This window comes from Olea europaea, unplaced genomic scaffold, assembly GCF_002742605.1.
Source record: "Olea europaea var. sylvestris unplaced genomic scaffold, O_europaea_v1 scaffold2010, whole genome shotgun sequence".
NCBI classification, from domain to species: domain Eukaryota; kingdom Viridiplantae; phylum Streptophyta; class Magnoliopsida; order Lamiales; family Oleaceae; genus Olea; species Olea europaea.
This window is the reverse complement of record NW_019237985.1, coordinates 125106-150625: the sequence shown is the minus strand read 5'-3', so window position 1 is coordinate 150625 and position 25520 is coordinate 125106. Positions and strand designations below refer to the sequence as shown.

The 25520-nt window shown below is 35.2% G+C and overlaps 1 protein-coding gene across 1 annotated transcript; it reads right to left on the bottom strand.

Annotated features, from left to right (window-relative positions):
• Positions 1–6632: 6632 nt before the first annotated feature.
• Positions 6633–8072, bottom strand: LOC111379619 (translation initiation factor IF-2-like). The gene is made up of 6 exons (XM_023003034.1): positions 7980–8072; positions 7845–7868; positions 7535–7629; positions 7066–7390; positions 6942–6975; positions 6633–6811 (listed from the first exon to the last, which is right to left on the bottom strand). The coding sequence occupies exons 1-6, from the start codon at positions 8070–8072 to the stop codon at positions 6633–6635; spliced, it is 750 nt and encodes a 249-aa protein (XP_022858802.1).
• Positions 8073–25520: the final 17448 nt, after the last annotated feature.

Below are 25520 nucleotides of genomic sequence, written 5' to 3'. Positions count from 1 at the left end.
ATAATTAAATATATTAATATCACAGTTATACAATTAATAGTCACATGTACGTCCTTATAGGTCACGAATTTATTTATTGATCACATATTATCAAATTAAATAGTCACTAATTATTTCATGATCACACATTAAAAAATTTATATGTCATAATTTATTTCATTGGTCACAAATTAAAAAATTTATATGTTATAGTTTATTTATCGATCACAGATCATAAAATTAGTTGGTCACGGATTATTTCTTAGTCACAAGTGATCAAATTTTAAAAATGAAAAACTTAGTTACAAACACCCCCACATCGATACTTGGTCACAAATCAACCACCCATCCTGAACTACCAAATCCAAACATTGCCGCTACACCGAAAAATCCAAATCCAAAATACTACAAATAAAAAAATCTCTAACCAAGACCATCAACAAAATCACACCATTGCAGCCTCCATCACCACCACCAATGTTAACACCATGAGAATCACCACCATGACAAAGACCACCACCACCACACACATCGTTGTTGCCACCTCCACAACTGCCTGCTCTAACACCTCCCACCACCTCCACCTGCAACTCCAATCAACCACTACACAACCACAACAACCGCCTGCTAAAATCCACCTTTTAATGCAAAACTACCACACCAATAGAAACCAACCACTACATCATCACAATCGATGTCGCCACCTTTACAGTCAAACCACTCCCTCACCACCATCAGCACAAAAACCACCAATCAGATCTCCAAAGGCACAAAAGCGATGGCACAATGCTGGTACTTTTGAGCGTCGCTGCTACAGTGGCGACGTCGTGAACGCTGTCGACGAAATCTTTGATGGTGATTTGTGATAGAGAGAAGTGAGATAATATAGTCATATAGAGAAGGAAGATGGTAGAAAGAGAAAATATAAGGAAAAAAAAGTTTGAAATTGAATTGGACGAAGATATTTAATATTTAATTATTATATTAATACCTAATTTGTGAATAATGAAACTTCATCTCTAATTTTTGAATTGTAATTTTTAAATCCCCTTATTATGTAATTTTCACTTTGAAAATGGATAAAAGTTTATTTGGGCTTGGACTCCCTTTTGAATAGTCGGTGGTGATTGGAATTTGAAAATCAGGGGGAATTCAATCGGAATTGGACAAAAATTGGCGGCTAAGCAGCATATTGGATATTGGGCCTCAATAATTTGAAAAAGGACCCTCAATGGCTAATGGGAATGGGACATTGGTGCCAGGAGACACACAAACAAGCAAAAATAAAAAAATAAAAATGGAATTGGACTTCATTATATGGGGAAGATTTAGAATTCCAATGGGACTACAATGCAAATTGACGGCTATGTGTGTGCGTGTGTGTTATGCTATTCAAAGAGGGGCTTTTGCTAGAACCCTATGCTAGGGGCTAACCTCAGCCCCTGTTCAAATAGCAGGGCCCTATATATATTACACTCACGCAAGCAGAAAAGGGGGAAAAACGCACATTGGCGGCTTCAGGAGAAAAAAGGGGGTACTTTTAAGTTTGACCCAAAAGGAGATCTTACTTCCCTTGTGTATATAATATGCAGGATTCGGGAAAATGCCAGAATATGAGCATATATTTACTGATTTTCTTCTGAGCCTGGTGCAGAGTGAATGTGTGGATAAACCTGTGTAGAATTTGACATATAATAACATCCAACTACGTGCAGTAGGAATTCAATCTGCGACTCATGCAACTTTGCACATTGGAGGTCGAAGGCACCAGTTTCCATGTGCTCAACTCCAGGAATGCTCCAGTAGTAGTAGATTGTTTCAACTTTAGCAGATTTTTTTGGCGATCAAAGCCTTCTTAGGAGTGCCTTGTATATCTTTTGTTGATTAGTTTGTTTATTTCTATACTAATACAGAACTGATGTTCATATGCTAGTTAATTGATGGTACCCGTAAGGACGACCTTGGTGGCTTGTTATACGAATTTGTTCTTTCATTTGCTATGGCTAGATTTTAGAAAATCAACTTTTTGGGGTACTTTTAAGTTTGATCCAGTCAAAGGAGCTAAATTTCACTTTGACTTCCAAAATCATGAATATTATGACATTGACCTCTTGTATGGTAAAAGACAAAGATGCCCTTAAATATTTTGTACAATTACAAAACAATATCTTGTTGAAAGGACTATACTATCATTTTAGTTAATAATTGAAAACTAAACATTTTCTCACTTATAAAAATTTCAAAACGAGCTTCCAACACAGGAAAAACTCTCATCTTTTCATCTGCTTGAACCTCAAAATCTAGAAGAACTTTGGAACGTTGAAGTTGAAAATTTTTTTCACATCAATTACTTCAAATCGGTAAGTACATTTACGCATGTTTAATTTCGTTTTCAGTAAATTAGTGTACGTTTAAATAGAGAAATTTTATGTCGACATAGATTTTTTTTAACAGATCTTACCTATCAAAAAAAATTAAATAGATGTATAACTTACATTTAAATTACGCATGTTTAATTTCATTTTTAGAACGGTATTCTCCTACGCCAAACTGAGTGTTTTGGCTTAACAAACAGCCAAACAGTCGGAAATAGTCCGACTACTTGACTGTTTAACAGCCGGCTGTTCGCCTGTTAAACAGCCAATTGGCTGCAGCTGATTTTTGTTGGCATTTTTCTTATAATTAATATTTGAAGTTGATTAAAACCATTTCCTCATACAGATATGATAATCCCCGTGTGTTATTTCGGTGATTTTGAATTGAATGAAAATAATCGGTGGGAATGAAGATGGACAAGTGACATACGTGGTTGTATTGCAATTCCCGTAACAGAGAGTACACCGTACTTAGAAATGTACCACGATTTGCAAAACAAGCTGAATGTCGATCAATCTCAATACGATATGCAATTGAGATATCTATTCAACGGTTATGGAGATTCATCCATTCCGATGCCACCGGTATTCGTTACTAATGATGATGAATTGAATTATCTATTAGAATTGAATAAAATGCATCGGACTCCGACCGTTCTTGGTGTGACTTTAATTACGAAGGATGTTATCGAAGGTGAACGCGAAAATTCAGATAGGGCGGATAACAATGATCGAGGTTTTTGGGAGACAGTGGAGATAGTTCCTGTGGATGATGTGGGTATTCCTGAGACAGTTGCTTCTGATCGTGACGTCGTTGTTACGCGCAGAATTTTGTCGACAGTTTAAAACAATGAGAACATAAACGAGTTTACAAATGAGAATTTGATTGCTTTATCCCGACAGAGACACGAGCCTGGTGGGAGCTCACAGGTTGGAACAAGTGGACTGTCCTCCAATTCTTCTCGTGTGGCTCTCGATGACGAGGAATTGCAGGTCGAGCAACTGTTTGAAACCAAAAAAGATTTGCAGGAAGCTGTGCACCGGCTGACATTAAAATATAACTTTGAGTTCAAGGTAAAGAAATCAAATAAGTCATTGTTGACAGTTGCTTGCGTCGAAGACAGTTGCAATTGGTGCTTGAGAGCAACTAAGATGGACACGAATGAGTGCTTCGTAATTCGCAAGTATTTACGGGAACATACTGGCGAAGTGGGAATTCTTCGAAACGATCACAGGCAAGCTCGAGCATGGTTTATTGGTCGACAGATAATGCACAAGTATCAGGATCCATGGATGATCTACAGACTTTCGGACATCATTAACAGCGTCCGTCGAGAGTACGGAGTGGTCATGAGCTATCAGAAAGTGTGGAAGGCCAAAGAATGTGCGTTGGAGGATTTAATGGGATCTGCTGAAGAGAGCTATGCTAAATTGGCTAGGTATTGCCATAAGATGGGGACAACTAACCCTGGCACGGCATTTTTTATTGAGATGGGGGGTGATAATTGTTTTAAGTATTTTTTCATGGCTCTCGGACAATGTATTCGAGATTTTCGAAATGCAATGTGACCCGTAATTCTAGTTGATGGAACAACTCAGAAAGCTAAATATCAAGGCAAATTAATTATTGCTACATGTCAAGATGCCAACATCCAAATTTACCCTATTGCATTCGGCATAGTCGACAACGAGAATGATCTGTCCATGCGTTGGTTCTTTTCTAAACTGAGGGAAGTGATCGGGGAAGTCGAAGACCTTGCCTTTGTAACCGATCGAGGACAGTCTATAATAAACGGTATCGCTGAAGTTTTTTCCGAGGCACATCACGGGTATTGCATGTACCATATACAAGGTAATTTGAAGACTAGGTATCGGGGCACAAGTATCGTTTCATTGTTCAGGAGAGCAGCCGAAGCTTACAGTACTGAAGAGTGTAATAAGTTCATGCCGAGATAGGAAGTAAATCATTACCGGCGTTGGAGTATCTGACGAAGATGGGGATCGAACATTGGGCGCGGTCATACTTTCCAGGACGTCGATACAACATGATAACGTCGAATAACGCGGAGTCTCTTAATGTATTGTTTAAGAAGGATCGAGAGTTACCAATTCTCGCAATGATTGATAACATTCGTAACAAGCTACAACAGTGGTTTCATGATCGACGTGCGACATCACAGAGTTGCACTAGCGTGTTGGCCCCAGCTCAAGAGGAGAAACTGTTTAAGACGGCAGAGGTTGCGAGGAAGTTGAATGTGGGAGCACTAGATGAGTTTCGCTTCTCCGTGCAATGTGCACGTGATACGACATATATGGTGGACTTGACTGATAACACATGCACTTGTACGAGATTTCAGTTGGAGAGTTTTTCATGTGAGCATGCAGTTGCGGTGGCCATGTATCGAGGCTTTGCTGCTAGAACGTTATGCTCTTTGTATTATACGACTGAGTCTTGGAGAACAGCATATGCCGAGACTATATTTCCTCTGCCGAATGAAGCCGAGTGGGAAGTTCCCGAGCACATTCTCCCATTTCATAATTTGTTACCACCAGCAGTTGAATCGCGTGGTCCTGGATGTCCAAGTACATCTAGAATACCATCTACCGGAGAGTTTCCTCGACCGCGTAGATGTGGTAGATGCAGAGCCATAGGGCATACTCGGCAATTTTGTACCAGTCAAATTCCCCTAAATGAGGACTAGACAGGTACGTGAAATGAATAATATTTCCTTTTACTTTACACTGTTCAATATTTGTTATTTATAAATCTTCCATATTCAATATTTATTCTCTATGAATGGTATTTATAATGATTCATATGAAAAAAATAGTTCCATACTCGGCATACGGGTAAAATAACAAAAAATAATTAAATTTTCAATTTAAATGTTATATACATTGAACACAAATTTACAATTATTTCATAATTACTAAAATAATTAAATTTCCAATTTGAATATTATATACATTGAACACAAATTTACAATTATTTCATAATTACAAAAATAATTAAATTTCCAATTTGAATGTTATATACATTGAACACAAATTTACAATTATTTCATAATTACAAAAATAATTAAATTTACAATTGAAATGTTACATATATATAAATGAAATTTACGGGTCATCATTAAATTCGAACAAATCACATGCTAGCTTCTTTCTCCAGTTCTGTATCCACGACTGGTTGATTCCATCAACCTTCTGTCCTATACTTAAAAATTCAACGTACTTAATGGCAAATATGCCGCAGTCGCCCTGCAATTGAACAAGAATAAATCAGTTCAGTACTGTGTAAATAAAAACTAAATCTGAAATATGAAAACAACAACGTTCATACACTTACCTTACGGACTGTCGCGCCGTCGTCGTGTTCCGAACGATTCGCAATCTGTCCTGTACATTTATCCCCGCTTGTTTGGCCATCATAGGAACAATTACAACCACGGACTCCAGGTTTTACTCCAACTGGCCTTGTGTCAAACATGAATGATCTGGATCGTACACATATATAGTCGAGTCAGCAAAAACGATCTCCAGCGTAACATAGTGTTTATTGATGCACGCTGGAATGTACATATGTGTACAACCCTCCCATGATTTTCCCCCGACACTCGGTGACAGTCCTATCACCCACTCGAGCATATATTCTGGCACCGTGTACTTGTTACCCATAAGTGCGAGCAACTGATACTCTATGGTAACGGCACCCAGGAACTCGATGTTTAATATGACTCGACCATGGACATCAAATGATTTTGGATGTCTTTGAGCTCAATCTCGCAGCAAGTCCATGGCCAGATCGATGTGCTGCAGCAGGAAACACCAAAAATGTATGAGTTATTCATTTAATAAACACAAGGTCACATATACATATAAAACACGAAATGAATAGTTCACTTACATTGTCAGCGAGCCAAGCTCCCGCAGTGGTGATATCGTGGAACCACTTGTAAGGGTCCGAGACCGTCCTTTGTCTTATCATGCGGCTAACTCTGTAAAAAAGAGGAAAATGTTAAAATAAGCGTAGACGAGTTAGCGTACAGTGCTTTATTAAAATCATACAATACTTACCCGGGGATAATTCTCCTCCACTCTGTCTCGAACGCTTTCCACTTGGCATTGTCCACCTCTCTGAATAAGTTCGGGTACGTCCCATCGATGAACGTCCTCCTCTTGGCCTCAGTCGTGAAGGGGGAAACAACATAATGTGACGGCACTCTCAACCTCTTGCCGACCACCTGCTCCGTCTCATCAACAGCATGTCTTTTACTCTCAATCACGCCGGGCGTCCTCTCGACCTCCGGGGCCACCTCCTCCGTCCCCTACATCGGGGCCTCCCCCTCCGTCGTCACCACCTCCGCCCCTCTCGTCGGGGTGGCCACCACCTCCGTCCCTCCCGTCGGGGCCACCCCCTTCGTAGTCCCCTCTCCCATCCCCATCGGGGCCACCCCCTCCATAGACAACCACAATGACTCCAATGTCTCATCACGCTAAAAATGTGGGTGATCCCCCTCTCCATCACCATCTCTGCCATCCTCTCGATCATGATCTCCGCCATCCCCTCTGTCCCCCAATGTTTGCCGGCTAAATCTCCTCTAAGCGCCGCTACTGTATCCTAAAGGTCAACAACGGAAGATTGTAGTATTCCAACATCATGGGATAGATCGTCAACCCTCCCTGTCAACTCTCGTCCCATATCGTCGACCCTCCCTGTCAGATAGTCAACCCTCCCTGCCAGATCGTCGACCCTCCCTGTCAACTCTCGTCCCAGATCATTGACCCTCTCCGTTAAATCTCGTCGTAGCGTGCCGACCTCCTCCGCTATAAATCCAGTCAAACGGGCATACAAATCATCACTGTGCTCCGGAGACACACGGGAGAGGTGTCTGGACGGAGGTGATGCCAATGGCGACGGCGATGGCCCCGGTGGAGGTGATGCCACTAGCGGCGGTGATGCCCTCGACGGAGGTGATGCCAATGGCGGGGACGATACTCTCGGCGGAGATGATGCCAATGGTGGCGGCGATGCCCTCGACGGAGGTGATCGTCGATCAGCTGGACCGCCCTCCTACATAAATAAAATGAAAAATTATTCAATAAATTTATACGTCGATGATATTCAATAAATTATATTTCATTCACATACCCAATCTCGGTCCAAGCTCAGATCAGACATCTCCTCGTTTGGGGTGTGCGGAACGCCTAAATCCCGCACAAGACCCCGAGCCTCCTCTTCCATCGATGGCGTCAACTCAGGCATGACTTCAAGCTGACATATTGACATTTCAACTATTTAACGATCATGTAAACAAAATTTTAAACTACGTATAATATAAATCACAAATGCATAATACTTACCTGAGGATCATCGAGGAGGGCCGATAATTGCTTCCTAGTGGGACATCCCTCCGCTCGCGATGATCTCCAATGATGCATCCGAGGGCAGCGTGTCTCCCCTCGCTGCGTAAAGTGGGCCCCCAGTACAGGAACTGTCTCATACACCCAAATCTGTAACACATACACTTATTAAGCATCAATGTAATACACTAAAATTTTAACTTTGATTATATTAAACATTTACCTGCACCACTAACGGCAATCCATATGTATCGTATTTACGCATCGACCCCCTGAGCCTCGAGTGCGATCTGGTGAACACATGTACGGTGTCTTCGTAGCATCTTCAGCCCCACGGATAGTTGTTGAACGCATCGATGTCGTCAACAACTTGCAAATGAAAAATGTCGATGACAGTCTTCTTGTGATGACACCTCATCACACTCTCGAGGATGTAGACCAGCCCAAGCTTCAATCTATCTAGCATATGGTCGCACCCCCTGATCGCGACCATCAAGTCGGGTAGAAGCACCGACCATGTCCCTGGAAGTACGTCTTGTACAGCCTATTACTTCTCTCCATGGCTGCATCGTCGCCCGTAATCCTCAGTCCAGTGATCAATGTAAACTCAAACATCGAGAAACTGACGACCTTGCCCCCGAGGTTGAATTGGGGGGAATCGTCGTTGACTGGCCTCAGAAGCCGACATAGAAGTGCATCAATGATCTGTCTTGAGTACTGCACCTCTCGCAACTGGTATAGTGGCCACAAGAATGACTGTCGTAGCATATCTCCGTGCTGATCATCGAGCAGCTCCAACACAGCAGTAAAACTCTCAAAACTACTGTTTCAAGTAGCTTTCCCCGACATCCGTCTCAACTCTGCATCTAAATGATACTCCATCCTGCAAAATTCAAATGTTATAGTATTGAACAAGAGATAACAAAAGAAAGCATAATCTCACAAAATTAAGAGAACCGAACTCTAACTACCATACAATCACAAATATTACATTTGAAAAATATATTTACAAAAAACAACAAATCAAATTAAATGTATTGTCAAAAAAACTAAAGAATATAAATATTATTTAAATAAATTGAAAAAAATCAAAGATTTTCATAAAAGAATAATAAAAGGAACAAAACAAATTGTTAATTTCGAACAATATTATGTATTCAATTATTAAATTATATAAAAAAGGAAATTATAAAAATTAAATAATTAAATAAAATAATTCTTATTTGGAAAATATATTTACAAACAAAAAATTTCAAATTAAATACATTTTCGAAAAATGTAAAGACTATTTATATTATTTAAATAAATTTGAAAAAATAAATTAAAAATTATTTCATAAAAAAAAATAAAGGAACAACACAAAATTGTTAATTTTAGAATATTTCAATTATTAAATTATATAAAAGACAAATATAAAAATTAAATAAATAATTACTTTACCTTTTTTTAAAATGTAAAGACTATTCATATTATTTAAATAAATTTGAAAAAATAAATTAAAGATTATTTCATAAAAAAAAAGAATCAACATTGTTAATTTTAGAATATTTCAATTATTAAATTATATAAAAGACAAATATAAAAATTAAATAAATAATTACTTTACCTTTTTTTTTAAAATGTAAAGACTATTCATATTATTTAAATAAATTTAAAAAAATAAATTAAAGATAATTTCATAAAAAAATAGAATCAACATTGTTAATTTTAAAATTTTTCAATTATTAAATTATATAAAAGACAAATATAAAAATTAAATAAATTTGAAATAAAAAATTAAAGATAATTTCATTAAAAAATTTTGAAAAAATAAATTTGAAAAAATAAATTAAAGATAATTTCATAAAAAAATAATCAACATTGTTAATTTTACAATATTTCAATTATTATATTATATTGACAATAATAAAAAAATTAAATAAATAAATAACATAATTACTATTTAATCAAATAAAAAATTTAATTAATTACAAAAATTATAAAAAAATTTAAAATTAAATATTTAGTCTGGGCCGTTAACCGGCCCAGACAACAACCCAGACTGTTAACAGTCGTTTACCCGACTGTTAAACAGTCGGGTAAACCGACTGTTAACACAACCGGGGGCCGGGAATCAGCCGGAAACTGCTATTTTCGGCCACTGAGCTCCAAAAAAAGCCAAAAATTCACATTTTTCACACTCCAGCATGCCCACAATCTAACTACTCATGCCCATGGATCTAACTAAATCGAAATTACTAAGGAAAGTGCTATACCATGAACCGAATGAACTGGAGAAAAGTGATGAAAACTAACCGGTTATTTTATTTTCGGTGTAGATGATGGTCGTTGACTGCGACGTTGGTGTAACTCCGGTGGTCGGTCGGTCGGTGAGAGATTTTCAAACAGTCTGAAGGGTAAAATGGCCTTTTACTGTGAAATTTTTTTTTAACTTAATTTGTTTTTTTTTTAATTCATTTAATGGGTCAAAGGCCAATGTCAAATTTTGCTACAGTGGAAGAGCCATTTTCGTGTATTTTCTCAGAAAAAAAGCAAACAGCAAGCACGCATAGAGACAGGTAAAGCATAATTGAAGTATTAAATTCAGATTTTTGTGCGTAATTCATCAACAATTTGTATAAGAAATTTTGAGATTAATCACGTTCCATCAATTTATTGGTGATACCATTCGACTTTTATTTGTCTCTCTCTATTAACATGTTAGAATAAAATAATTTAGTACTAGAATTTTCGTTGAACCTTATATCATGAACATTCAACTCTTGATTTTATTTATTTTTGACATTTAAAATACATTTTCAATTCTTGAATGATTGACATGAATATATTTTTCTCTACATTTACTTGATCACTAATTGTATGAATATTGTGACTTATTTTTACCCTCGAAAAATAAAAACAAGTTAAACATGGTGCCAATTATCGTATAGTCCGATAGGGATATAAATATATCACTATGATTTATGTGATATTTAAGTAATCATAAATCTTTAATACATATTTATATGTTTGCATCCGTCATGGAAATATAGTCGGATCACTTGTAAGAATATGTTTAATTCTTCCAAGAGAGATTATTAAACAAATTAAGAATATTGGTTTTCATAATGGAATCATGTTACCAAATTCACAAGTTTATAAGTTAAAGGGAGTTTGATATAAGGGGATTCGAGATTCTAATACATTTTTCATCACCATATATTTTATAAAACTTGCATTTAATTATAATTTTACATTAATTTAAATACAGTTATGTTTTACGTTCATAAGTAGGTTATTTAAATTATAGAAAAAATCACAAATTTCAATTGTTCCAGTTAAGGTTAAATTAAATTCAAATTTGAACTAGTACAATCTTCGTGGGAATGACATTTGGACTCAAAATCTATTTTACTACTTATTAACGATATTTGCACAACAACAAGAGACGACTAATGCACAAAATAATCCGATTATTCAAGTAAATGAATTGGTAGTGATCGATGAAGGAAATATTGGTTTTCATAATAGAATCGTGTTACCAAATTCACAAGTTTATAAGTTAAAGGGAGATTGATATAAGGGGATTCGAGATTCTAATACATTTTTCATCACCATATATTTTATAAAACTTGCATTTAATTATAATTTTACATTAATTTAAATATAGTTATGTTTTACGTTCATAAGTAGGTTATTTAAATTATAGAAAAAATCACAAATTTCAATTGTTCCGGTTAAGGTTAAATTAAATTCAAATTTGAACTAGTACAATCTTCGTGGGAACGACATTTGGACTCAAAATCTGATGAAAATCCACACATACACATGTCTCTCGATTTTTGAAGATGTGTCAACACTTCAAGTATTAAGGGATTTCAGACGATGCTATCAAGTTAAGATTATTTCCACACACTCTACGTGATAGAGCCCTTGAATGGTTAGATTCATAGCCTATTGCCAGTGAAGATTGAGAAGTTAAAACATGACATATCTATATTGCGACAAGGAGAAATCAAATCCTTTGATGAGGTTTGGAACATATTCAAGAACATACTTCGAAAGTGTCCTCATTACAACATCAGTAAGGGGCTCTAGGTCTAATATTTCTAGGCAGGTATATTTTTATCTTAAAAGAGCATGGTGGACTTATCATCTAATGGCTTATTATCTATGAAGACAATTGATGCAGTTTGGAATTGTTTGAGAGAATGGCTACCACTACAGCCGTGTGGACTTTTGAGCGGGTTGTTCATAAGAAAGGATCAGGAGTGTACGGGGTGAACACTCGACATTATCTGCAAAAATTGACCCTTTGGTTCATAAGTTTGATAGCATATCACAGTCAGTTAAGGCAGTATAGGCCAAGAGGCCAAGTTGTGGAGAATGTGAGGTAAACACAACACATAGGTTGTCCAATTCTTACACAAGATACAGAACAAGTTGATTATGTACAAGGGGTGAAACCTTACAAAATAATCTACATTCTAATACCTACAACCCTAGTTGGAGGAAGCATCCAATTTTTTCTTGGAGTAAACAAAATCTTACCACACCACATGGTTATCAGCATTAGCAACCTAAAATGAGAATTCCATTAGAAGAGATGTTTGGCAAATTTATGGGGAAAAAAAAAGAGCACTACATGCAAGTAGACAAATCATTCATGAGAAGGACTTAGATAATCCTTCAAAATCAAAGTGCTTCAATCAAGAACCTGAAAACTCAAATGGGACAGATGACGCTTACTATATCAGGCAGAGCACCAAGTACCTTGTCAAGTAATACTGAGACTAATCCTAAAGAACAAGTAATGGTCATAAGTATTCTAGAAAATGAAATAATTAAGAATCTATCCGTGAAAGCAATCACAACAAGAAGTGGAGCACATTTGTTTGAAATTACAGTCAAAAGACCAATTACAATCACGAACAGAGTGCCTACAACAGATGATGAGCAAGTGGACATGTCTAAAAAATGAACCGAGAAAATTTTAAAAGAGAATTCAGACAATCCACAAGCTAAGGCATCTAATCATGTGACGCCCCGAACTTAAGTTTCGAGTGTCACGTACTAAACATAATAGCTTCTGCCTTTGGTACATGTAAATACTCTTAAATAGAAGTATTACATGTTAGAAACTTATTTTCAACTTGCTAAAATGTTTCTCATAACTTTTAATGGCCCGCAGAAGCGCATGTCGACAAGAAATTATACTTTACATATACGGACTCTGCACTGCCACGGTTAGTTGGGGCAGCAAGTTCGACTATTTTTATAAAATTCATCCCAACTCCGTTTTCTATGAAATTTATGACAATAGAAAGATATTTTCAAGTAGTTTTCTAGGTTAAAATATAAAAATTTCCAAGATCATATAATATGGGCGTTTTACTGAAAACAGTGAGGTATTGCACAGAAATTTCAGATTTGACCCTTCAACGTTTAAAAATTCATATCTCAGGCTACAGATATTCAAATTGAGTGATTCTTGTGCCCATATTAAGACAACTCAATGAGGAACGCAGTAATATTTTCAGATCTCAAATGGACGTTTATGGAGTCAAAAATAACGTGTTGCAGTTGACCCAAAAACTGTCCCGTTTCTGCCTTTTGTCACTTTCAAGGAGAAGTTTTTAAAAAAAAAGGTCTCTTAACACAACATAGAAGATATAATTGCATAATTTACTTCTGGTACCATATTACATCATGTCTCATACATATTTTTATAAAATACCATAAGAAACATATGGAAAGCAGTAGAACAAAACATGCAAAAACAAAACTTCGATGCAAAACAACCTTGTCCCTAACCCATCATCGATTATGCCGCCTGACTTCCACCAACTCCGCAATCATGAATCTGAGAATTTAGTATAGAACACTATGAGTATAAATAATACTCAGTAAGATACCATGCTTGAATTTTAACATGTTAATACTACACAAAAGAATGCAATCAAATACATACTTGCACATTCCGGCTTGCTGGTGCCCTTCGGACTTGTCCTAAGGCATAAATAGATATCTAACTTTGTGGATTTATCCACCACATTCATATTATGGTTTTTCATGCATAGCTAAAACATAAATATTACCATGAAATCAAACCACTTAAGTATAGAAAATATCTTACCATAAAACTTGAAGAAATCTTGGTTGAAAATGAATTGAGAAATACTAGGCTGGTCCTCTTCTTCTCTCACGTTTTCTTCCCTTTTTTAAACAAGTGATAAGTTGTTTTTCATGCAAGGGAAATAAAGGGCAGCAACACATTTATTTATAGGTGAGAAAAATGATAAATTTTGGGTGACTCTTCAAGAAATTCAACATGTGTATGCTGCATGGTTTCATTTTCTTAAATTTAAAACACCTCATGCATTAGTTAGTCACCTCATGCTTAAATTTAAAAAACCTCATGCATTAATGTTTCATCAATTTTCGGCCAAGTTGGAGGAACAATGTTTAACTTTAGTAATTAGGTGTAAAATGGACATTTATCCCAAACCCCTAATTAACAAATTATTTGGAAAAACTTTTAATAAATCAACCAATGCAAAATTTCGCAACCATAAATAATTTTTTGGTCATACTAAATTTTGAAAAGTTGAATTGCTATTCTAAAAATTAAATGAGCACAAAATTCAAAGTATTACATCATTCCTCCCTTATAAAAATTTCGTACTCGAAATTACCTTTAACTTAGTTGAAAAGTTCTGGATACTTGATTTTGATTTCCTCTTCTCTTTCCCAAGTTGACTATTCGACATTATGGTTTCTCCATTGAACTCTCACTAACGAAATTTCCTTTGTCCTCAATTGTTGGATTCTGCGATCCAATATTGCTACTGGTTTTTCCTCATAAGTCATGTTTCGTTTGATATCCAATGGTTGATAACTAACCACATGACTTTGATTTAACACATATTGTCGAAGCATTGACACGTGGAACACATCATGAATTGCTGACAAATCTGGTGGTAGAGCGATTCGATAGGCTGCATTTCCAACTTTCTGCAAAATTTCAAAAGGACCTACGAATCTTGGTCGAAGTTTTCCATTCTTTCCAAAGCGAAGAACTCCCTTCATCGGTGCCACTTTTAAGAAAACTTTATCACCAACATTAAATTTCAAATCTTTCATCCTTTTATCGGCATAACTTTTTTGTCGGTCCTGGGCTGCCTTAATTCTAGCTCTTATTTTATCAACCGCTCGACTAGTTTCCTCAATTATTTCGGGTCCTAAAACTCTTCGTTCACCTACTTCATCCCAATAAAGGGGAGCTCTACATCTTTTGTCATAAAGAGCTTCGTAAGGTACCATCTTTATCATAGCTTGATAGCTATTATTATAGGCAAATTCTACCAGTGGTACATAACTTTCCCAACTGCCTCCTAAATCAAGGACGCGGGCACGTAGCATATCCTCCAGAGTCTGTATAGTCCTCTCCGATTGCCCATCAGTTTACGGATGAAAAGCTGTGCTGAAGTTTAACTTGGTTCCCATAGCTTCTTGCAAAATTTTCCAAAATTTTGAGATAAATCTTGGAACTCTATCCGATACAATTGAGGCTGGGATACCATGCAAACGGATGACCTCTTTGATGTATAATCGCGCGTATCGATTCATACTAAAATTCATTCTTATAGATAGAAAATGAGCTGACTTTGTTAACCGGTCCACTATAACCCACATAGCATCATTTCCCTTAGCTGATTTTGGAAAACCCATAACAAAATCCATAGTTATACGCTCCCATTTTCATTGTGGAATTGTTAATGGTTCCAACAGCCCAGATGGCCTTTGATGTTCAGCTTTCACTTATTGACAAGTCATGCACCTCCTGACAAAAAGACCTATGCACCGTTTCATATTTCTCCACCAAAACATACTCCTTAGATCACGATGCATTTTTGTACCTCCTGGATGGGCAGTATATGGAGTTAAGTGTGCTTTTTCAAGAATTTCTTTCCTCAATCCCTCATCTTTCGACACACACAACCTTCCCTTAAAGTGTAAGGCTTTATCACTGCCTAATCCAAAATCATTTCGCTTGCTAGTACCAACTTCGGATTTGATCTTTTGCAGGAAAGAGTCACCATCCTGTGCCACTCTTATTCGATCTCTAAGTGTTGGTCGAATCGTTAGAGTCGCTATCCTGGTGATAGTTTGGGTTGGTGGAACAATTACTTCTGGATGTAATTTTTCGAAATCCTTTAACAATTGGTCCTGCATAGTGATTAGTACTGCTAATTGTCCAACCGCCTTTCTGCTAAGAGCATCTGCTACTACATTAGCTTTACCAGGATGGTAAAGGATAGTGCAATCATAATCCTTCACTAGCTCTAGCCATCTCCTCTGCCTCATATTTAATTCCTTTTGGGTAAAAAAGTACTTCAAACTCTTATGATCAGTATAAATGTCACACTTATTTCCATATAAGTAATGACGCCATATCTTGAGAGCGTGAACTACCGCAGCCAATTCTAGATAATGGGTTGGGTAGTTTTGTTCATATTGTTTCAATTGTCTAGAAGCGTAGGCTATCACCTTTCCTTTCTGCCTTAGAACACATCCTATGCCCTGTTTCGAAGCATCACTGTATATAACGAATCATTCTGGTCCATCAGGTATTGTTAACACTGGAGTTGTGACTAATCTTCGTTTCAGCTCTTGGAAGCTCTGTTCACATTTCTCAGTCCATTGAAATTTTATCCCTTTTCGAGTCAATTGGGTCAATGGTCCTGCTATTTTAGAAAATCCCTCGATAAATCTTCTATAGTAACCAGCCAATCCCAAAAAGCTACGTATTTCTCTAACATTGGTTGGTCTTACCCAATTATTTACTGCTTCCACTTTAGTTGGGTCTACTTCAATTCCTCGTGCTGTGATTACGTGTCCCAGAAAACCTATTTTATCCAACCAGAATTCACATTTCTTGAATTTGGCATAAAGCATCTCTTTTCTTAGAGTTTCCAAGACAATCGTGAGATGTTTCTCGTGTTCCTCATTACTCTTCGAATAGATTAAGATGTCATCAATGGAAACTATAACAAATTGGTCTAAGTATTCAAGGAATACTCTGTTCATTAGATCCATAAATACTACCGGGGCATTAGTTAATCCAAAAGGCATTACCAAAAATTCTTAATGACCATAACACGTCCTAAAAGTCGTTTTAGGGATATCATCTTACTTAATTTTCAATTGGTGATATCCTGATCTTAGATCGATCTTTGAAAATACTGTAGCCCCCTTAAGCTGGTCAAACAAATCTTATATTCTTGGAAGTGGATATTTGTTTTTGATAGTGAGACGATTCAATTCTTGATAGTTAATGCACAACCTCATAGTTCCATCCTTCTTTTTCTCAAATAGTACAGGTGCACCCCAAGGTGATACACTTGGTCTAATGAAACCCTTATTAAGAAGCTCCTTCAACTGTACCTTCAACTCTTGCAGTTCCAACGGTGCCATACGATATGGAGCCTTTGAAATATGTGTTGCTCCTGGTACCAAATCGATGGTAAACTCTACTTGCCTATCTGGTGGTACACCTAGAAGGTCTTTTGAAAAAACATCTTTATAGTGCCGAACTATTTGAACATTCTCAACTGACAACTTATCTTGTTTAATATTGGTCATCGATACTAGAAATCTTTGACCTAATTCCTTTCTCGGCGTCCTTTTAACTTGAGTTGTTGACACTATACGAGATGAGGTATTTGCCTCAGTTCCCACAAAACGAAACTCTTCCTCGCCCGGTCTTCGAAAAACCACCATTCTCTCGGTACAATGAATAGTTGCATAGTTTTTAGACAACCAGTCCACACCAATGATAACATCAAAGTCTTTTATCGTTAATGGAATTAGATCTACCGCTATATCTCTACTATCAATTTTCATCCTAAGATCCCTAGCTATTTGGTTAGCGACAAGTATCTTTCCAGATGGAAGAGATATTTCTAAGGTATACGAAAGGAATTCACATTCCACTTTAGACTTTACAACAAACAAAGAAAAAATGAACGAATGTGTAGCTCTAGAATCTATAAGTACAAATGCAGGCATATTGGAAACAGAGATGATACCTGCGAGGACATTAGGGTCTCGTTTTGCTTCTTGCCTGGATAAGGAGAAAACTCTTGCTTTTCCTTTCTTGTCATCTCTAGCCTTCTGTGTTTGATTCTGGGGGCATTCTTTAGCGAAATGTCCTGATTTTCCACACTTGAAACAAACATTTTTTCCCAATAGACATTCTCCTTTGTGAGGTATATCGCACTTAGGACAACGCTTATCACCACCCACTCCTACTATCTCCGTCTTTCTTTTCTTTGGTGCATTATTCTCTTTTCCTTTACCGTTATTCTGTCTATCAAAGTTCCACTTCCTCTTACCTGAGAAATTTTGAACTTGGTAAGAATTTCCAACGTTTTGAGTTCTTTGATAAGAAATAGTCTGGGATCGCTTCAAGACTTCTCGATAAGTGTTTAGCTCAAGAACTGACACTATGTCACGAATATAAGGTTGAAGCCCACGTTCAAATCTTCTAACCCGCTTTTCTTCCATATCCACTAGATGTGGAGCAAACTTTGATAATTCCTCAAATTTGCGTTCATATTCCACGAGGGTCATGGTTCCCTGTTGGAGTCTGAGGAACTCCATCTCCTTTTGATCTTTCACAGTTGTCGGGAAGAATTTTTCTTCTACGAGTTCCTTAAACCTCACCCAAGTTATAGCCTGTTCTTCAGCAGGTATTAATGACCTGGTAGTCATGTCCCACCAATGGCTAGCCCCCTTCTTTAACATAAACACTGAAAATGTTACCCTTTTAGCATCTTCGCATCTTATAAATTTAAAGATACGTTCTAGTTCTCATAACCAGTCATCAACTGCTAAGGGATCCATACTCCCTTCGAACGATGGAGGGTTCATTTTACGAAACTGCTTTATCATTGCAGTTCGATCCCTTGAGTTAGGTACTATTTGAGGTTGAATAGCTGGTTGGTTGGGCTCCTGATAATCAACTGGTACTTGTTGATTTAGGGTTTGTTGTCCAGTCAAAGATGGTGCCTGTTGTTGCTGTCCCAACTCCCGCATTACGGCAAGCAGTTCTCGTGCAAAATTTGCTGCATTAACTTCACCACCACTAGAACTAGCATTAGCATTGCCGTCGCCTAAGTTCACATTGGAATTTGGTGCACTGCTGTGGTTGCACTTTGGAGGCATTTCCTTTGAATGAAAAATATTCGTCCAGTTAGAATTACTTCAGAAGTAATACTAACTTTAGAAAAAAAAAAATCCAAAGGCCAAGGCAACTTTCCTTCATATATATACATTATTATTTTTTCACAAACAAAAGTCATATTGAGGTACGGTACATACATTCAAAAGTAGATGTACGTATTACATCCTATTCTATTCCAAAAAAACAAAGATAGCTAGATAAGTTGGTGTCTGATCTTCTATTTCTTTTGGATCTTCATCAGGGTCTTCATCTGGGTCTTCCTCTAGGCCTTCCTCTAACATGCTTTGCTCCGAATTATCTGGTAATGGTACGGAAAAACTTTCATCTAGAACTCTCGAAAAGCACTTAGCCAACGGTCACTTATCTAGCCTAGAATTGGTAGCTCGTAAACTAGTATTCATGGATAAGGTTATAGTCTTCTTAAAGTTTCGCTGTAAATCGCGGCTAGTTTTATAACTTTCTCGAAGTAAATATGTAAGGTCCTCATATGAAAGATCATCATCAGACCATAGCACAATCTCATTTATGACTGAGGCCCAAGGTTCTGGAACAGTTTCACATAACCTCCGTATCTTTACCTTATCCCTTAAGCTATGGTGTATCTCCCATAACATCTCAATAATACAGTCTAACAGATCAAGATGTTGTTCGAGGCTATGGATATAAGTGTTTATGACTCCATAATCTCAACCATGACTTGATTCAAAATATTCCTATATCCAGCCATAGATATAGCAGTTCATTGTATAAGAAAACTCATAAACTTTAGAAAAAAAAAAGTTTTTACCTTGATCGTCGGTTGAAAGTCAGTTGCTAGCTTGCTCGATGATGAAGGACAGTAACTTTCTTTAAAAAAAAAGTCTACAGAAAAGTATAACCGCTCTGATACCACGCTGTGACGTCCCGAACTTAAGTTTTGAGTGTCACGTACTAAACATAATAGCTTCTGCCTTTGGTACATGTAAATACTCTTAAATAGAAGTATTACATGTTAGAAACTTAAGTTCGGGGCGTCACAAATCCTAATATTATATTGAGTTTATATTGATATGATATGTATTCTTAGGGTTTGCAACTGGATTTCAATTCCAACCCATTTTGAAAGATTTATCTCTTCCTAGCTATATGATTTTTGTAGGGGCGGCGCTCTGTTAGAAAGTCTTTCCAAAATTTACAAGATTAAAATTTTCTTGATGTAAATTTATTACAAATATCTAAACTTTAATTGTTATCACTAATATGTATTTTGAATTCTTGAAACAGAAAATTAAAGCCTAGCAACGGGAAAAGTGGCGATTGTTATGATGTCTAGACCAGTCTGATCTTTTGACCCATTCACATCTCCCTAGAGGAATTTTTGATCTTTACTCATTTACTTTGATTATTTTTGCTTCTACATTGGGGATAATGTAATATTCTTGTTTGGGGATGGGTAAGTATTAGGATACATGAAATACATATTTATTTTTCAATTGCTGATCAGGTCTGTATAACTGTAAAAAATAAAAAAATAAAAAAAATAGCTGCAGCAAATTGAAAGGACCTCCATGCAATTTTCCCTTATTTGTAATATCAAATAAATTTCTATTGAGAAGTTTCTTGAACTTCCCCTATAGCAAGATAAATGATTACATGAAATGAAAGATACAATAAAGGCCTGTTTGATACAAGTCAATTCCATGAAAGTTTTAAATTTCATTTTCCACTCAAACGTCTTGTTTGATAGGCAAAATTTTCCATGAAATTGATTTTCTACCCTACACCCCAGGGGCGGATCAAGCACCTGGTGAGCCGGCGCAGCCACCCGTGCTGGATCTATTGAGAAGAAAGGTTAATGAAAAATTCTTATTCAATATATATATATATATATATATATATATATATATATATATATATATATATATATATATATATATATATATATATATATATATATATATATATATATATATATATATATATATATATATATATATATATATATATATATATATATATATATATGTATGTATATATATATGTATGTATGTATGTATGTATGTATGTATGTATGTGTGTGTGTGTGTGTGTGTGTGTTATTGTGAAAATTTAGTGAATTAGTGTACAGAGCAGGTGGACGGGCAGCCCTTTTCTATGTTATTGAACGCGGATTCGAGTTCTTTTAACAACACTATTCTTTTCAATTTTTAAAATCGTAAATAATAACTAAATATTAATTAATAATTGTACTGACATTCAACAAAAGGGAATGAAGCTCAAGTGGTAGAAATGTCTCTTTATATGTTAGAGGTATGGGGATCAATTCCACGTAATCCCACTTTTTGGTTTAATTTTTTAATACAATAAATAAATAAATAAAGACTAAACAATTATATATTTTTAATTTTCATTTTTGAAATAATTTCTTTAAAAATTTATTGACTCAAATTATTACTTCATAATTTATATACTTTTATTGTTAGGTTTTATCAATTTATTTTATAAAATTAAATTTGGACAATTTATGTATTGCTTTTTATTCTTTTAAGAGTTCAAAAAATATTTTTTCTTTTGAAATTAAAAATTATTCTAATTCTAAAAATCATTACTTTCAAAATTTTGTATAACCTTCGCCTAAATTCGAAGTTTGTCTTTACCGTTTAATCATACTTTATGTATAAATTTCATCTTATCTCACTTAAGCTAGTAAAAAATTTGAAACTTGATCATAAATATATGATTGTGAAATATATTTTCTCATTGTTTTGTGTTGTATTGGATTATATTTTTAAATGTATATGACTTTTACATTTTAGTGTATTTATACATGGATAGAATTTTTTTTTAGTATTATTTAATTAAATATTTATAAATAATTTTACTATTGCAGTCGCCAAAGTTCAGCGGCCGCCCTAGCTGACTTAACATCCTAGATCTACCACTGCCCACACGTGACTCTTTTTCTTGATTTTTAAGAAATTTGTTTTCCTTTGGTTTTGGTGAAAAAGTGTGTTCTAGCTTCTTTTTCTTTTTTATTTTTTTAACATTTTTGGCAATGGAAACATATTCTATCCACAATTGTAATAAATTCTATACCGACAATTTTCATGGAACACAAAGCCCAATGAACACCAAAAGATCCAGATTTTCAACATTTTTCAGGTGAAAATATTTGTCAATCAAATACATTTGATTGACAATTCCCAGTAAAATAAGTTATAAGCAATTCAATTTTCTGGGATTCATTTTCTTTCCACCAAAATTCCATTTTTTGCAATCAAACGTACCTTAAATTCATTAACTTTCAAAGTGATGGAAGAACTACGTTGAAAAACCACATAAAATGTTTTTATTTACCTCGCACTTGTTCTAGTTACGTGCAAATATCATATGACTACTCTTTCTACGAAGATATCCTATTACAAATTCTGGAATCCCGATTTGATTTTACGCTTCTTCTTCTTTTTCCTCTGCATCTATCTTCCTCTTCCATGCTCTCCTCTCTGGGAGTTCACTCAAATAATACATGACGGTAAAATCTTCAGTTTTGTTTGGAGAAGCCTTGCTTGATCCTCTAAGATCATAAGGCAATATCATGAAATACCTTTCAATCAAATGACTCACAGAGACAAATTCATATGAATCGTACAAGAGGCTGACAAAATCCCATATCTTGCTTTCTTCAGGTTCTTCCATTCCCTTCATATTTGGAGTTTCCAATGAAAATGAAAACTTAGTATGGTTTCTAATAAATGGAGGGTCGACAATACAGTACAGTTTCCTAGTTAATGACTAAGTTGGGAATATTAAAAGCTTGAAAATTCTGCAACAACTATAAAAATCCCTCATAATTAATCCTGGACTTTCAAGATCCATACCCCTAGAATCTTGGAGGGGGTAAATCGCGGATTATACCTCAACTGGATCACAGGTTCCCCCCATTGACTGTACACTTCTGCACACAAGAGACCCTCCTACACAGTAATTGCTCCATACCAAATTTTTGGCCGCACAATTTATGTTTCTTTATATAAATGACATAGGATACCAAACTTTTCTTTTCTTTTACAAACAATCAATGTGAAATTAATAATGACTAATAAGCCAATTTTATTAACAATGGAGAATTATAACTCTGAGTAGTACAGAGATACACCTTTCACAAGATTCAGAATCGTCTCGAGCTATTAGACACTACTGTGTAATGTTGCGGCCTATGAGAAGATAATGCTGCATACACTGTGTAATGTTGTGAAGAACTACTTTAGTAATAAATTCAGTTGAATTTGTAGAAGTTGCCGTTTTTGTGTATTAATTTAATTATCTTAGTTTGCATGCTTAAAAATGTACAAAACTGCAGTCCTAAGTTATTTCTCTTATTGTCCTGTCCTAATATCTATGGCATTCATAAATTTGGCGCCTCTAAAACCAGTCTAACCAAGTTTTTGGGCTGCTCTATTTTCCCATCATAAATGGACTGTAGCTTTCATAACTATTAGTACAATGACCAAGGTAAGCCAATCGTGTAACGACCCAAATTTTAGAATTTAAATCGCTACCAAATGTTTCATTAAAAAATTTTATGTGACAAAGAATTACTAATAAATTTATGTAAATGTGGTTTAAAAAAAAATTAATTTACCACCTAATTAATGCATATCAAGAAAATCTTACTTAAGGTGATCTTTAACATTGAACATGAAACTTATATTTACAGAAAGGTCCCTAAATTTGCAGTTACGAAAATCCTAAGTAATGCTTATTAATCCATTTCTCCTAGCAAGTTACACTAAAATCTAATCCAGTTTGTTTACATATCAAATAACTTAATTGAGTGGAAAAATAACTTACAAGGCACTTATCAACACTCTTTACATATCTTCTTGTATTTTGGGTAACTTGAAAAATGAATCGTGTAATTTATATATTCTTATATATACACCATCTTTTTCTCTAGAACCATACTTTGGCGCCCCTATAGGTAGGGCGCCTGTATGTGGCCCTCGTAAAGGAGATTTATCCTTTTCTCTAACGTTTCTCTGAGTACTTCTCAAAATTTTCCCCCTGAACACCACTGACTCGAGTATTTTTAGTAGTCATTATTCCAAAATCTATTAGAATCTGCTAATACATTGAATCAAACTGGAGTATTGAACAAATTTTTATTTATTTTTTCCTATAACAGAATGAATAATTTATCGTTTTTAATCTATGTTATCAAACGTGTCGGGGTTGGTAGGAAAGATATTTTTGTATTCCTGAAATGGACATAAAATAGGAAAATCTAACAGCATTAAATTGGATGTTCTGACCACAACAAAAAAATTGATATTTGATGTCAACTTTTTACCTATTTCGTGATGTGCGCTTGTGTGTTGGTGCATAAAGAATACTTATCGTGGCGGAGACCACCATACACGGTGGTCCAAACTTATCTTGATCGAATCAATTTATCTAAAAAATTAAAAGTTATTAAATTCATGTTTGATTCGTACAAAATCAATTTTTTATCGAATTTTAATAAATGGTGATGTGCTTTTGTAAAAATTGTGGATTTCATAAAATGTGTGATTGAAAGTGAATTTTAAAAAATTATGACCAAAGAAGAACTAAATAACTTGTCACCAAATATGTCGTAGTAAAACTTTTTTTCCCTACTATTAAAGCTTAGCAAAAGTCTTATTCATCATATAATCGTTTAGTTTGACAATCATTATTTCAAAATTCTTTAATTTTCATAATCATTTTCAATGACATATTTACACAATAAAATATGTTATACGTAAATCCAAATCTTTTTTTCATTTTTTAACCACACATTTTTCAAAAAATCATTATTCAAAAATTTAGTTTCTCAGAATAATGACGGGTTTAATTTTATCTTCGATACACACCTTTGTGTGAAGATCAGATTCTTTTTTTTTATTTTATCATGTTCGACACGTCACACGTGTACAAATTTTTCAGGTGAGACTTGAATCTATCTCTTTTATTAGACTTTATTACCAACTTACCATCTCAAATACTTAAATGCTCTTGTGAGAAAGATATTTTAAAAGGTATTTTTTTTTTTAAGATTGTGTTGTCAAATAATAGGAAAAATTATAGAAAAGCATGAAAAATAATTTATTTACTTATTAAAATGTGTGGCTAAAAATAAACGTGAAACAAAGTAGTTTTCAAAAATCACTCTCACACACACACACTTAATGGTTATAAATGAATTACACGAATTTATTTAAGTCATGACACACAAATTTTGTAAATGAATGATACTAAATTCGAACTAAAGATGATTTTTTTTGGGGTTCCGATACTGCATTGTAAATTCTCGTTTAAATATTTAAAATGTTAGACATATCGGCTATCCCTACCTCCACCATGTACCGAACTCTCAAGTGATTATTGTGGTGTCCTTTCTGCTCTTCCTTAGGGCATTAATTTAGGTTTTGAAGGTTAAATTGGAGTTAATTCACTCCAAAATCATTCATTTAATCTTAGGAAGATGGAGTAATTGCTAATTATATTACTTTATTTGAGATTATTTCCACGTTTAGGCAAATATTTTTGAAATTCACTCTTTTCGAACTCATTTT

What these genes read in the sequence shown, in the direction of transcription:
- LOC111379619 (XM_023003034.1), bottom strand. Translation starts at nt 8,072, where the DNA reads ATGCGTTCAACAACTATCCGTGGGGCTGAAGATGCTACGAAGACACCG. An exon ending in GGGTGTATGAGACAGTTCCT is followed by an intron (nt 7,630 to 7,844) that starts GTACTGGGGGCC and finishes TCAATATGTCAG; the next exon opens with CTTGAAGTCATGCCTGAGTT. An exon ending in TTGACTATCTGACAGGGAGG is followed by an intron (nt 6,976 to 7,065) that starts GTCGACGATATG and finishes GTTGACCTTTAG; the next exon opens with GATACAGTAGCGGCGCTTAG.